The 13,078-nt window shown below is 43.2% G+C and overlaps 1 protein-coding gene across 1 annotated transcript in view; it reads right to left on the reverse strand.

The window, feature by feature from the left end:
* Nucleotides 1-3,517: 3,517 nt before the first annotated feature.
* KDM5B (lysine demethylase 5B) overlaps nucleotides 3,518-13,078 on the reverse strand; it is a 51,579-nt gene continuing 42,018 nt past the window's right edge. Inside the window, exons 24-28 of the mRNA XM_034667660.1 lie at nucleotides 10,474-10,959; nucleotides 8,985-9,096; nucleotides 7,713-7,867; nucleotides 5,770-6,090; nucleotides 3,518-5,271 (exon numbers count right to left, since the gene is read on the reverse strand). Coding sequence (XP_034523551.1) covers nucleotides 5,134-5,271; nucleotides 5,770-6,090; nucleotides 7,713-7,867; nucleotides 8,985-9,096; nucleotides 10,474-10,959 — 1,212 coding nt within the window. The 3' untranslated portion in view covers nucleotides 3,518-5,133. The remainder of the gene's footprint in view (nucleotides 5,272-5,769; nucleotides 6,091-7,712; nucleotides 7,868-8,984; nucleotides 9,097-10,473; nucleotides 10,960-13,078) is intronic.

Raw genomic sequence — 13,078 nt, forward strand, 5'->3', positions numbered from 1 at the left:
CACCTTGAAACGTCACCCTAAGGAACAGCGACCATGATAACCCCTTAGCATTAAAGGAACGAAATCTTCAGTATGCTGTAACTGGTCAGCGGATCGGGACAGCTTCAGAGGCTACAGCTCACCTGTAATAGCAGCCTTCTCCTAGCAGCTTAGGAAGTCTTGCAAGAGCTGGACCAAGTGATTTCAAACACAGGAGACACTCTTCCAGACCAACTCTAGCTTAAGCTAAGCTTCATATTCTTTCTGTAAAGGGCACTGACGGTCTTGGCCTGCGGAGCGTTGGTAATCTGCTCTCATCACCTATGGAGCCGTAATTGTTCCTTATCCTGTACTAGCTCATCTGTGAGAGTAAACTGTTTTATTACCTAAGCCAATGAAATGTGTGGAAAGAATCTGTATAAAAACTAGACTAGGGGTCAGTAGAGCACGTGACTGGCTGGTTCGGTCAGTAGAGCATGTGACTCTTGATCTCAGGGTCGTGAGTTTGTATCCCGCGTTGGGTGCAGAAGTGACTTACAACCTAGAGTTGCTTATAAAACTTGCTATTAAATTAGATCTAGGTGAAACTATAGACTGGAGAAAATGAGTAAATTATCTGGAATTCTGAAGTCCAATTCCTTCACAATGTCTAAATTCTTTATTCATTTTAAAAGAAGTCCAAGCTAGGGGCCTGGCGGGCTCAGTCAGTAGAGCATGCAACTCTTGATCGTGGGGTGTGGAGTTCAAGCTCCATTTGGGGGTAGAGTTTACATTTAAAAAAAAGTCCAAGCTGAAAATCATAGATCATACGTTATGATTATTGTGAATGAAGGTTCTTGCCTTCTAACTGTAATTTTTCTCAATTTTAGAGTTTATTAACTGAACATACATATGGCAGGCTAACTTAAATGTACAACTTTTTCATACTCAACTGACTTTTTAATTAATTGTCAAACTACTTGTCCCAATCATATGTAAACGGGGCTTTCTTTTGTTTAAATTCCTGCTAAAATTATGGTCAGTGAGAAACCACTGGCATTGGATAACAGAAGGAGTCAGTGCTCCTTCTCCAACTTCTAAGCTAGGTGAGTCTGCCAGGAGCTAGATTTATTTTTGAGAGGGTGTCTTTGGGCATTTATTTTCAAAAAAATAATTTAGAAAGGCAACTTTTTAATTTCTCTATTTTTCCATCCAAGGGGAAACAGAAAGAATAGTCCTTTGGCCTCCACTCACCTGAAACAGATCAAATGACATCACAATTCCATCCCTCGATGGCCATGCAGCAGATTATCCTGAAAATAAAAGACATATCCAAACTCACCACATCCCAGCCCTTCATCCTATACAATTAACCCAGAACCAGAACAGGGAGCTGGATGACCTGTTGTTGGCTGGTTTTAAATGTTCCATTCAACTGACAAAAATGTAAAGATGTATTCCTATGTAAGCAATCATGAAACATGAAAACTTTACATCAATTTGGAAGACGTGAAATATACACTTTACAAATTGATTCTTTATACTTTCAAAATGGATTTACAACAGTATTACTTTACACAAGTTCCTACTTTATACAATGTTTTGTTTAGGCAGCTTTTCCATGACATTTCTCTTCCAAGTTACACATGGAACCGCTCAGGAAGTTGGGTAGTTTGAGGGGCCACATGCAAGGGACTGAGGACAGGGGCAAAAGGTGTGAGGCAGTCACTCTGGTGCTCAACTAGGAGCTAAGAAAGGACTCTGACTCGCACATGGAGCTAAATCAAGGCACTGGGATCTTCACTGTTTTCCTCAGCTCTTCTTCCCAACAGGCAAACTTTCATCAGAAGAGGACTCTGTTTTCTACATCAATATGGCAAAGAAAGACCTTTTAATACAGGCTGACGCCTATCATAGACTAGCAGAGCCAGGTACTGAATGGTGATGGGTAAATGACTCCTGAAATATTTGTTGTTCAATTCTATCTCTTGTTACAGGTATATATCATCTATAATCCATTCCAGTCTGTGTTAGATGGCAGGAAGTCTAGGCAGGACTGAGCCCTGAACACCCATGGGCACTAAATATCAATCAGTACCTGATCCAAGCCAGAAGGCAGGTCTCAATTATAGAGTGCCAAATACCCAGCAAGATTATAAATGGAAAAAACAGAAGAGGGAGAAATCCATTACAAAAGGGCCTTCAGAGTCCAACAAAAAGTACAAGGCAACACCAAGTTTTATCCCATTCCAGGTAGGCATCCGCTTTGTTCTTGGGGTTATCCTGCACAAACACCCAAAGGGTCATGTTAACTTTAATAGCGAATTAAGTGAATCCCAGATACTTCTGCCAAAACAAAAGACCTGAAGTCTGAAGATCTTTATATATCATTTTTTAAAGCTCTGTATGGCAGAAAGAAGCAGGGAAACTCAGGCTTTACCAACCTCCACCACCACGGATGGAACTCTGGTTTTAGGCTAACCTTGAGATAGAAAAAAGGAGTTACACATCCCAGGATGCTGAAATGAAGTTGTAAAGAAGTCCATCTTCTAGTCCAAATTACACAATCTTTCTCCAGCCTAGAGCCTACATAAGAAACAAGCCCTTTCTTGATTCCACATAAGAAATCCTCTAGAGTCTGATTTGGAAGAAGGAAAAACAAAAACACAAGAGCCACTGGCATGAGGCAGGGGTACTCATCCACCCTTTGGTACCGAGTTCACTAGACTCCTTCACCCCCCGGCTCAGGCTCTGGCTAACAGTCCTTCCTTCTCACACCTCATGCCGCTGCAGGACTACGGAGATGAGGCCTCAGTTTCTCTGTGTGTTTTCTCTTCTTTCTCCAGGTGCAGACGTTTCTCAAGGACACAGGCCGGCTTCACAGCTAACACGCAGTAAACATGGTTTTTAGATTACATCACTTTGTAGTCGATTTGGGTACTTAACAGAAGGTATCAGTTAGAAAGCAGACGTACCTCTGTTCATTGGCTGTGTTAGTGCACAAGGTAGGAGGGATACTACAGGAGACCTGGAAGACACCACCCAGGCTTTTTCATTCACCAGCAGTATAAACGGGCAGCTGCCGCTCTCTCCAACTTCACTATCATCATATGTAAGAACATCAGTGGCTCTCCCATGGCGGGGCGGGGACGGCGGTAAATACACACATTCTTGCCTTTCCCCTCCTAACTGAGAGAGGCAGAGAATCAACCTCACCGGGAATGCTGTTGTCAGGGAGTGTACACAACCCATACGTGAGAAAGAAAAACGAGGAGGGGGCACAGGAGGGGCATACCAAAGGGGCAAAAGGTCTCTGAAGGCAAAGGGTTTATTTTAGCTGCAGTGTCCGCTTTTTAGCGTATATTCTCAATGGAACTGGGACAGCTGGCATCCTGTGCCAATGTCAGGGGGTTCTAAGAATTTGGATACTTAAAAAAGGCCAAACCACTATTATTCCAGATTGCACTCTGGAGGCTCTTCTTCTCTTTTGGCCCCAGAACCCCCGTCAGACAAGGAGAGACATCACAACAACTGTGGGAAAACTGCAGACAATTACAAGTCATTCTTTAAAAGATTTAATTATTTGAATTGCATCAAGGGGGATATAGTACATTTAAATCTCTGCTACATCACAAACTGCTGTTTTTGTTGTTATGTTGTTTTATTAAAGACCCACTAGTTCTACCCATCTCCAGGCTTATAGCTATAGAATGGGGGGAAAACAAGTATTACCAACAGAGGAGGAAAAACCAAGCAAGAGTCTGTTCTGTTCACCAGAAGGTCTTCTCCACTGCAGAACAGAGCCCTTTAAAAAAGAAAGGAGGGGAAAGGCTGTGGACTGTGGACAGCCAGGAACAACAGCTAGCGTTAGAGACAGGGAAGGAAGCCACGGACGCAGAGCCTGCGTGTTCACGAGCTGTCCCTTGACCCATACTTTCCTAGCCCTCTGCAAGGATCATCTTTCTTAGATTTCCTTTTGACATCTTAACCCTAAACCAAGTTTCCCTGTCAATTCAAATATAATAAAGACATCATTTCCACAGGGAGGAGATTTGAGGATTGGAATGATTTGCCACCATTCTGAAAAGCTTATTTAAAAACAGCATGGCTTTAAAGACAAGTTCCATTCCGTGAAGACTGGGTGGGGTTCTCTACTAGTAGAGACGGGAGGCATACGGCCCAACGAACAGAGCAGGATACAGAAGAACCATCCACTGCTACTGCCTAGTTGGGGAGAGGCAAAAGCAAGCAACCCCCCTCTCGCTCTTCAAAGCCCGCAAGGTAGAGGGGCATAAGAAACTGTAGTCTAATGGCTCTAAATAACCAGCATTTAGTGTTAAATTAGGACCAAGGATTTATTCCACAATATAAACTGCAACATTTGATACAAGCTACCAAAAAAATAGTAGGGAGAGGAAGGAAGGGGCAGGGGGAAAGCCAAAATACAGCTGTGGCAATTACTTACAGAGCAGTCTCTTTTCTACATCACTAGTTCATCAGTGACACTAGAAACTAGACATTTGTGTTCTGTACATCAACCAAATGCTAAAGCACCAACACACTGTTTGGAAGTTTGTTTTGTTTTGTTTTAATTCCAGCCACTGAAACCAACATAGAAGTTATTGCTTTGATAAATAAACCTAGTCTACCAGGAAAAAGAAAAGTGGATAAAGAAACAAACAAAAACCCCAAAAGTGAAAAACTTAAGTTCCCCAATATGGTAACAGAGTAAACAAGAGAGAAACTCCTCAAATGAGGATTTACTGGAATTTCTGGTGCCCTTCTGGGCACTGAAACTGAGTTGGACTCTTAAGCCGGTAAATCCCAGACAGAGGTAAGATTTGACTGCTGTGTATGAAAAGGTGTAAGCTGCAAAGCCTTCCAAATTGGTGGGAACCCCTGCAAAAAAAACCAGTCAGCATTTCAAACCTCAACACCCACAAACAGCTCTTAAGGAAAAAAATACAAAAAGTGTCAAAAAATTTTTTTAGTTGTTTTTTCTTTTTTTCAAAGAGTTCTGGAAAAATGATCCCGTAAGGAATAGAAATAGCACCGTTTACAGGCTGGTTTGAATACCAGTCCTGTAGCTTTGCTGAGAAATTGAAGAAATCTTCTTGGTTGGAGTCCTGAATTACATTAAGTGGTTGGGGGTGGGGGTGTTTATGTTTGTGTTTTTTATTTTCGGCTTGGTGCGTCCTTCACAGTACAGCGCACACAGATGTAGTCTTCCTTCTCTGCCATCTCTGGAGAAACACCAACACAGACCTGGTGAAACCACTGATTGCAGCTGCCATCACACTGGACCCAGTCCACCTGGTTACAAAGAGCAGGGAGACGGGGTTTTCAGAGGAAAAAATGTGATTCAAAATTGGGCAGGCCAGCCTCAAGTCAGGCCATTTGCCACTAACGGCCACCGTCCCACCACTGGGACCTCTGGCCCACCAGCCAAAGCAACCAAGTCAAAGCCATTCTTCAAGTCGTGACTGCTTTGGGGTTAAGACAGCGCCGCCCTGTGATAAGTAAGCAAAAGGGCATTACATCAGCATCCCTCCCACCTTCTTAGCGCCAGGACGGTGAAAGCTGGAAGAGCAGGAAAAGGAAAAAGGGAAGAATAAGAGTTTCTTCAAGAAAAGGGAGAAGACCCAGGAACGATGGTAAGAGCAGAGATATCAGTGGGGGAGGGCTGAGCAATCCATTCAGATCAGCTCAAAGCAGATAAGCAGAAGAGAAAGACCCAGCGAGATGAGGTGTAGCTTACAGGGTTTCTGAGTTAAGGGAAAGCACGTCCTCAATGGCCCAAACCTCACTGACCTCATCTCCTTCTGGCTGCAGGCAGCTCACAGCTGGGCAGATGGCATCTTCATCCTCAGAGTCCTCCTGTTCGGAATAGGATGTGTCTGAGGGCAGGGAATGAGTTTCGGCAGAACGGACTAATTCATAGCTACGCTCTCTCTCTAACTTGAAACTGTTCATGTCCTTGGAGTGGCTCAGTTTGATTTTCTTCTTTTTGGGGGTCCGCATTTTTTTAACTCGATCCCACCGATCACTGGAGAGGCCTTCTCTTTCCAGGCGTCTCTTCAGTTTTCTCTCAAGACTGTTGATTCCATCTCGCTTCCCGCGGCAGCACTCGTTCTGGGTGGAAGATAGGCAAATTCAGTTTTAGCCGACAGTCTGTTACTCAGACTAGTGAAGTACTAGCTGTATGAGAAACCGGATGATCTCTCATCAACGTTAGAAAAATCGTGCAACCTGGGGCGCCTGGCTGGCTCAGTTGGGAAAGAGCGCGCGACTCCATCTCGGGGTGAGTTCAAGCCCCACATCAGATGCAGAGACTTAAATTAAAAAAAAAAAAAATACTGCATCCTAATACCACTGCCACCATGTCCCCTCACGTCCTATAGGACAACCTGTTTGAGTTTAGCTAACTTAACTGTTAGTGCTAGTAAAAGAAATAGTGGAAAAAAGAAATGTTAAAGACATGATGAGCTTTCAAACTAGCACTAGAAGATGGGGAGATGCCTACATTTTTCTCTTTGCCAACTTCAGGAGTAAAAGACTACCAGGTAGTTTTTACCTAGGGGATGTATATGCTTATCCTTTGACCTACAGACTTCTAAGGAACCGTGCTAATACCTTCCTTCTTTAAGGACATACATCCCCAGGTGCATTAGGGGTGCCTGGGTGGCGCAGTCGTTAAGCGTCTGCCTTCAGCTCAGGGCGTGATCCCGGCGTTATGGGATCGAGTCTCACATCAGGCTCCTCCGCTATGAGCCTGCTCTTCCTCTCCCACTCCCCCTGCTTGTGTTCCCTCTCTCGCTGGCTGTCTCTCTCTGTCAAGTAAATAAATAAAATCTTTAAAAAAAAAAAAAGAAAGAAGGTGTATTAATTGAACATAAGCAGTAACGGTGCTACACTACTATTTGGTATCATAATGAAAAATAAAATTCTAGGGGTGCCTGGGGGGCTCAGTTGGTTGAGCGACCAACTCTTGATTTCGGCTCAGGTCGCGATCTCAGGATCAGGCTCCACGCTCAGTGGGAAGTCTACTCTCCCTCTCCCTCCGCCCCTCCCTCTGCATTCTCTCTCTCTCAAATAAATACTTTTTTAAATTTAAAAATATATAAAAAATAAAATTCTAAATGCTATTTGGTAGTGAGATTCTTCCCTATCCTGACTATATTCTCAGGAGTTTTGAAGGTTATAGGTCAGCTAGCTCACTGACAGAAAGTAGCAGCATCTTTAAGCTAAAAAACAAGACATACATGGTATCTATCCCCTTCAAGTAAGTCAGCACTCAAAACAGGCACCCCTCAGTCTGATGACCCAGTCCTCACACCAGATGTCCTGTTAGGGTTAGAGCAGTTAAAGCATTTGTTAAACGTCAACTCCAAGATATTCTTTAGGTTTTGAAAGCTTTATACCAAAAGGCCTTCCCAGCTAGAATTACATGTTCATCTCTACAGTATTTCTTTTACAGAAAAATAATTCTGCTTCTAGCTATTATCACATGGAAATGATGAAAAGCACCACGCTAAAAGGAAAAAAAAAATTCACGGTCACTTAAAAAACAGCATCAAACTCCAGGATGTGAGCCCAAAGTGATGCCTAGCACCTCTCTGCTCACTGACAGCCTTAGGAATCCCCTAAGGGGATTGAAAATGGCATCTCACTCACCAAACTACTTAGATGGAATAACACTAAAAATCAAGCTCCCCAGCCGAGACCGTATCCCCAACTGCCTGTCGCACACTCACCTTCTCACTGCTCGGTCTAGCTGGTGAACTTCGGTCGGTCTGCTGAGCAGGGGTTGGCTTTGCAAGTAAAGTCTGGTAAAGTTCCTGAATTTCAGGAAGGGATACCTGGAGCAACTGGGCTTCCATCAATAGTTCATTCACTTCTGGACTAATACCTGTTAAAGACCACACCAAAGCATGATGATGACAGTAGAGTGTGTTTCACATGGACATTGAGACCTGCAAATAAAGCAGGACTACCCCTCATCCCACTGCCACCCTCTCCTGGTAAAATTATATTTAGCTGAAGTTAGGTTCACGTACTGTGTCTAAAGCCACAATATAGTAAGAGCCCAAACTAACTTTTCTCAGGCTTCTGATTACTAGGGAAGTACTAATTCTACACTGAATCCGCTCTTCACTTAATTACTGCTAACACAGAGGAGGCCGTACATCTGCCTTGATAGCTTTTGCATTCAGTACGAAGCACAGAACAGGCCAAGATGTGGGCAATCCGGGTGGACTGAGCAGCTCCAACCCCAATACCAAACACATATTGTGACGGCATGACTAAACGAGGACTCCCGCTGCGGCTTCGGGCAGAACTCCTGGGGCAGACACATATACGTAAGCACAGCTGACCCTCGAACAATGTGGGAGCTGGGGGTGCTGAATCCCTGCACAGTCAAAAATCCATGTGTTACATTTAACTCCCCAAAAACATAACTGCTAATAGCCTACTGTTGACTGGAAGCCTTACCAATAACATAAGCAGCTGATTAACATATTTTGTATGTTTACGTATTACATGCTATTCCTAGAATAAAGTAAGCTAAAGAGAAGAGACTGTTAGGAAAATCTTAAGGAAGAGAAAATAGACACTTACAGTACTGAACTGTATTTATTGAGAAAACCTGTGTCTAAGTGGACTTGTGTTGTTCAAGAGTCAACATAGAAAAAAAGGAGGTAGGTTTCAAGTACAGATTATCTCTAAGATCCCAAGGGAGCCCATATGACTTAGCATCTGACTGAAATGACTGGTATTTAACAGTCAGTCCGCACGGGATTAACCCTTTCATTCCTGAAAGCAATGTATTAAAGCCTTTCTCTACTTGCTTTGCATTTATAAACCTTCAAGCATGATCCTTCTCCTACCTTTCAAATACATAGTAACCCATATTCGACATTTGAGGATAAAGTCTTTTTATGTATATGAACAAAAAAACCTACTGCAAGATTACTTGTTACTACCCAGCCTTCCCCCTCCCTCTCATCAACAGAATAAACACAAACCATGGAGGGGGATACAACTTCGGCCAGTGGAGAAGGGAGAGTGTACATAGGAGGCTCTGCTGTCCCAGTCCTCAGGCAAGGAAAAGGATGTTGTGCCAGTAGGCTGAGACACCTAATGGAAGGAAAACATTTTACAGGAAGGCTTTTTCAGGATTAAAAATTCTCCCACCAGTCCAAAGAATGTGGTTTGGGTTATCAAGCAGGCAAACAGGAAAGAAGGACTTCAATTCCCAACTGAAAGAAGTCTCCAAGTATTTTAGATTTAGCCAAATTGACTCATATCCACCAAGCCTTTAGTCTTCCTGGTTCTACCTGGACTGATTCCACAGAGGTCAAGAGCACCGTTGGGAAATAAGGCATTTTCGTTGCATGAAAACAGATCATACAGCCTTTTATTCCCTTTGTAATTCTCCTAAAGAGGGTTGTAACACAATGAACACAGACATGTGCCCCTTTGAGGAAACCGGCTGAGGAACTGCCAGATCTCATGGATGTCCACCTTCCTCCCCTCCTCAGTGTTATTAAAAAATGCTAGGAGAAACACTCCTTTAACTATGAACTAGTAAATATGTAACAGTGTCTCCCCTGTAGGCTACCCAAATAACCACAACTCACCCTATGCAACAAAAATTTAATTCATCATTTGCTAAGTGCCAGGCACTGACTGTATTTCACAAGCCTGGAAGGAAATGTAAAAGAAAACAAGGAAACAAACATGAGGGAAATCAATTTTTTGTCTTTTATCTTTGATCAGCTGAACATTTAACTCATAATTCGCTGTCTGTGTTAGGAAAGCACAAGGGAGGTGTGAGATCTCTGCTAGAGAAATCTGTATGAGATCTGAAAATCAGGTCAAACTCATATGAAGACTGAATACTGCCCTCCTGATTGTCCTTTTCTGATATTTTCACATTCTTTTCCTGTAGTCAACCTTCTATGGAAGAAGACAAAACTCTGTCCATCCCAGTGATGGTCAGAAGAATCTGGCTTTTATAGCAGAAAGACTGTGGATGGTATGAAAACCACTGCCTTTCCTCTGGAGCAACACAGTACTCAGACACTTCAAAACCTATTTCTTCCTCAAGGGGCAGTAAGAGACACAAGGCAGAAAGCACTCTGGCTTCTAGTCAGGGACTTAGGAGAGGAAGCAGGGGAAAAAAACAGTCAAGCAAAAATTCTAAAAATTCATATATATTAACTATGTATCTGGATTCATACACATAAATGGGAAAACTATACATATCTATGAAAAGGTGAAATCTGCTCTCCAGAAGCAGACGGCCTGACAGAAAACTTGAGTGCCAGGAGCAGAGAAAACAAAAACAACACGGTAGGGACACAGAGCCCTCGACGTGGGGAGCTGAAAAGTGAGTGCTGGTATCAGTCAAGCCATCACCAGGAACAGCAGCAGTACCAGAGCACAAGGTGCCAGGGAAAGGGACAGAGCTCGGCAGATTCCAGTAACTGGCAAAGAAAAGTCCAGACTCACCTTGTTCGTCTCGGACACCTGTCCTGTTGAAGCTTGCCATCTGCTATACCACAGTCCTGAGCCCACTCGATCTTGCACAGATTTGAGATTCCCTGATGAAAGCAGCTGCTGGGCTCTGTGTTGCCAGTTCACGGTTCTTTCGATCATATATCGAAGTGCATCTCCCTCAGGAAGGCGGACTCGGATACGCTGCAGGGAAGCCAGCAGGGGCAGAATTTTCTCTAATGGAGGTTTCTCTGACCTCCGACAATGGGGACAAAGCCAGATTCGTGGGCCTTGTGAAATACTGGGTACCGCCACACAGCTAGTGTGGAAAGCATCCCTGCAGAGTTCACACTGGATCATGGGGGCAGCTGGGGCCTTCTGACACAGGCAGACTCTCAGCTCCAAATCTTGGACAGGTGACAGCAACTTCCCTTCGTTGGCTAGTCTGAGAGACTGCAAGGCTTCCATTTCCCTTAGGCGAGCTTCCCCAAGTGTTGCCATCTAAAAAGGAGTTAACAATCAAGGACAATGTCAGAGAGAATTTAGCACTCTCCTAAAACTCAAGGGTCCCAGAGTAGATGATCTACATTTGAATCCTGGCTCTGTCTCACTGAGTTGTGTGAATGACCCTGGGCAGCGCGATCCACTGTGGCTGAATGTTCACATGTATAATATGGAGTTAACAGTACAGCCCACCTCGCAGGGCTGCAGCGATGACTAAATGAGAGCCCTGTGATCGAGCGCGCTCTGCCCGGCACACAGTGAACAGTGTGAGCAATTACTGAGCATACACTACTTAAAGTCCAACTTCCTTGCACATTGACTTCTCTGGAAAGATAGAGGCTTTTCACATTCTACGTGCACGAACTCCTGGGGTTCTCCATGTTTTCGTAGTTCTGTTAGCTTCTGCGTTCTTTTAGAGAGGCACTCTGGATGGAAAAGTCTCTACAGCAGCCACTACACAATGGTAGTTTATGCCTCTTACTATCTTTAACATTAAGACCTTATACGTGTGCTGGACACAGCCACTGTAGACAGAGACTGGATATCTCATGAAATCATTAAACAGAAAGCACTTTACCAGACTTTTCTTACACACATGTGCACATGCACGTGTGCATGCTATAAAGTAAGCTCATTAGGGCACAGACCAAAGCAAGCTGCTTTTCTGCAGAGTGGCAGGTATACTCAAATTGTAAAGTCTTTCTTCTCTATTAAAACAAGAGCCATGCCCCAGCCAACTGAGGAGTTCAGTTAACCTGTATAAATGACTTGGAAATAACACATAAACAGAACCAACTTCACCGTAAAAAGCTGGAGTGATACTGAACATATTCCTGAACAGTATGAACAAGATGTCCGTGAGTGGAACCTTTACATGAACAGACTAAGCACCTACTATACAAGGTATCCAAAACATAAACAGGTCCAGGCATTACAGATTTATTCACTATGCACCATGAAGTAAAAGCTATCTAAACGTGATAAACTAAAATCACTGGCTATGTCAAGAGTTAGCCACTACCACCTTGAACTTAATACCCAGTTTCCCAGGACCACTGAAGTCCTCTTCCAGCACTTCACTCATATAGAAATACAGATAAATGGTGGGAAAGCATAGATTTTTAAAACTGAGCTCTCCCCTTTAGAAACAGAAGCTACAGGCTGCAGGAACCATTCCTTTCCCCAATTCTACTCCCAAATCCTTAAAATGTTAATCTGTCACAGTTAAACCCATTCCCAGTTATCACACCCACTCACCATCAGACCTGTTATGATTCACCAGATGAGGTGCCCCAAGTCCTAAGGCCAGAATGAACCCTTCATTATCTCTTTTTGGAATGGGAAAGAAAATGTATGAATGATTAAGGAAGAAACAAAGATCTAGAAGTAAATCAGGTAACAAACCTTAGGTATATTTTTTTTAAATCCACTTATTTCTGTAGATAAAAACAATGTACAGGCAGTATATATGGGTTATGTGGTAACAAGGGGCCTTCCTAGAAAACTCACAAATGGAGAGCAAACAGCTTATCCTTCAGAGTTCTAGGAAATCAACAGGTAATATATGAGTTCTGAAGCCAGGGATTCATATACTAGATGGGCATTGACTAGACTCTGAAAGATATAGCATGCAAAGCTCAAAACAGACAGTGGCTTTACAAAAATAGACCACATAAATAGTAGAAAGCAGCACTTAAAAAAAACCAGAATGATCCACAAGCAGCAGAATCTGATGAGAACCTGACTTAATATACAAATATGCCCCAAGGAAGTCTGTGTCAAAATACATAAACTGAGGCAATCCCATGTCATCACCAGAGAAGTGAGGCAGCTACAAAGGAACAGACTGGGAAGAAGATGCCCTGACCAAAGACTGAACCCATCTAGTCCAGTCCCTGGAGCTGTACAGTCCAACTCTACAGTGGGCAGTGCTTTATGCCGCTTAAAGCACCCAGATGAGACTACATCCAACTAAAAACAAAAAACTTCTGCACAACAAAGGAAACCAACAAAATTAAAAGGTGACCTACAGAACAGAAGAAAATACTGGCAAAGCACATATCTGATAAAGGGGTAATATCCAAAAGAGATAACACATACAACTTCTTTCTTTTTT

This window comes from Ailuropoda melanoleuca, chromosome 8 (assembly GCF_002007445.2).
Source record: "Ailuropoda melanoleuca isolate Jingjing chromosome 8, ASM200744v2, whole genome shotgun sequence".
Lineage (NCBI taxonomy): Eukaryota > Metazoa > Chordata > Mammalia > Carnivora > Ursidae > Ailuropoda > Ailuropoda melanoleuca.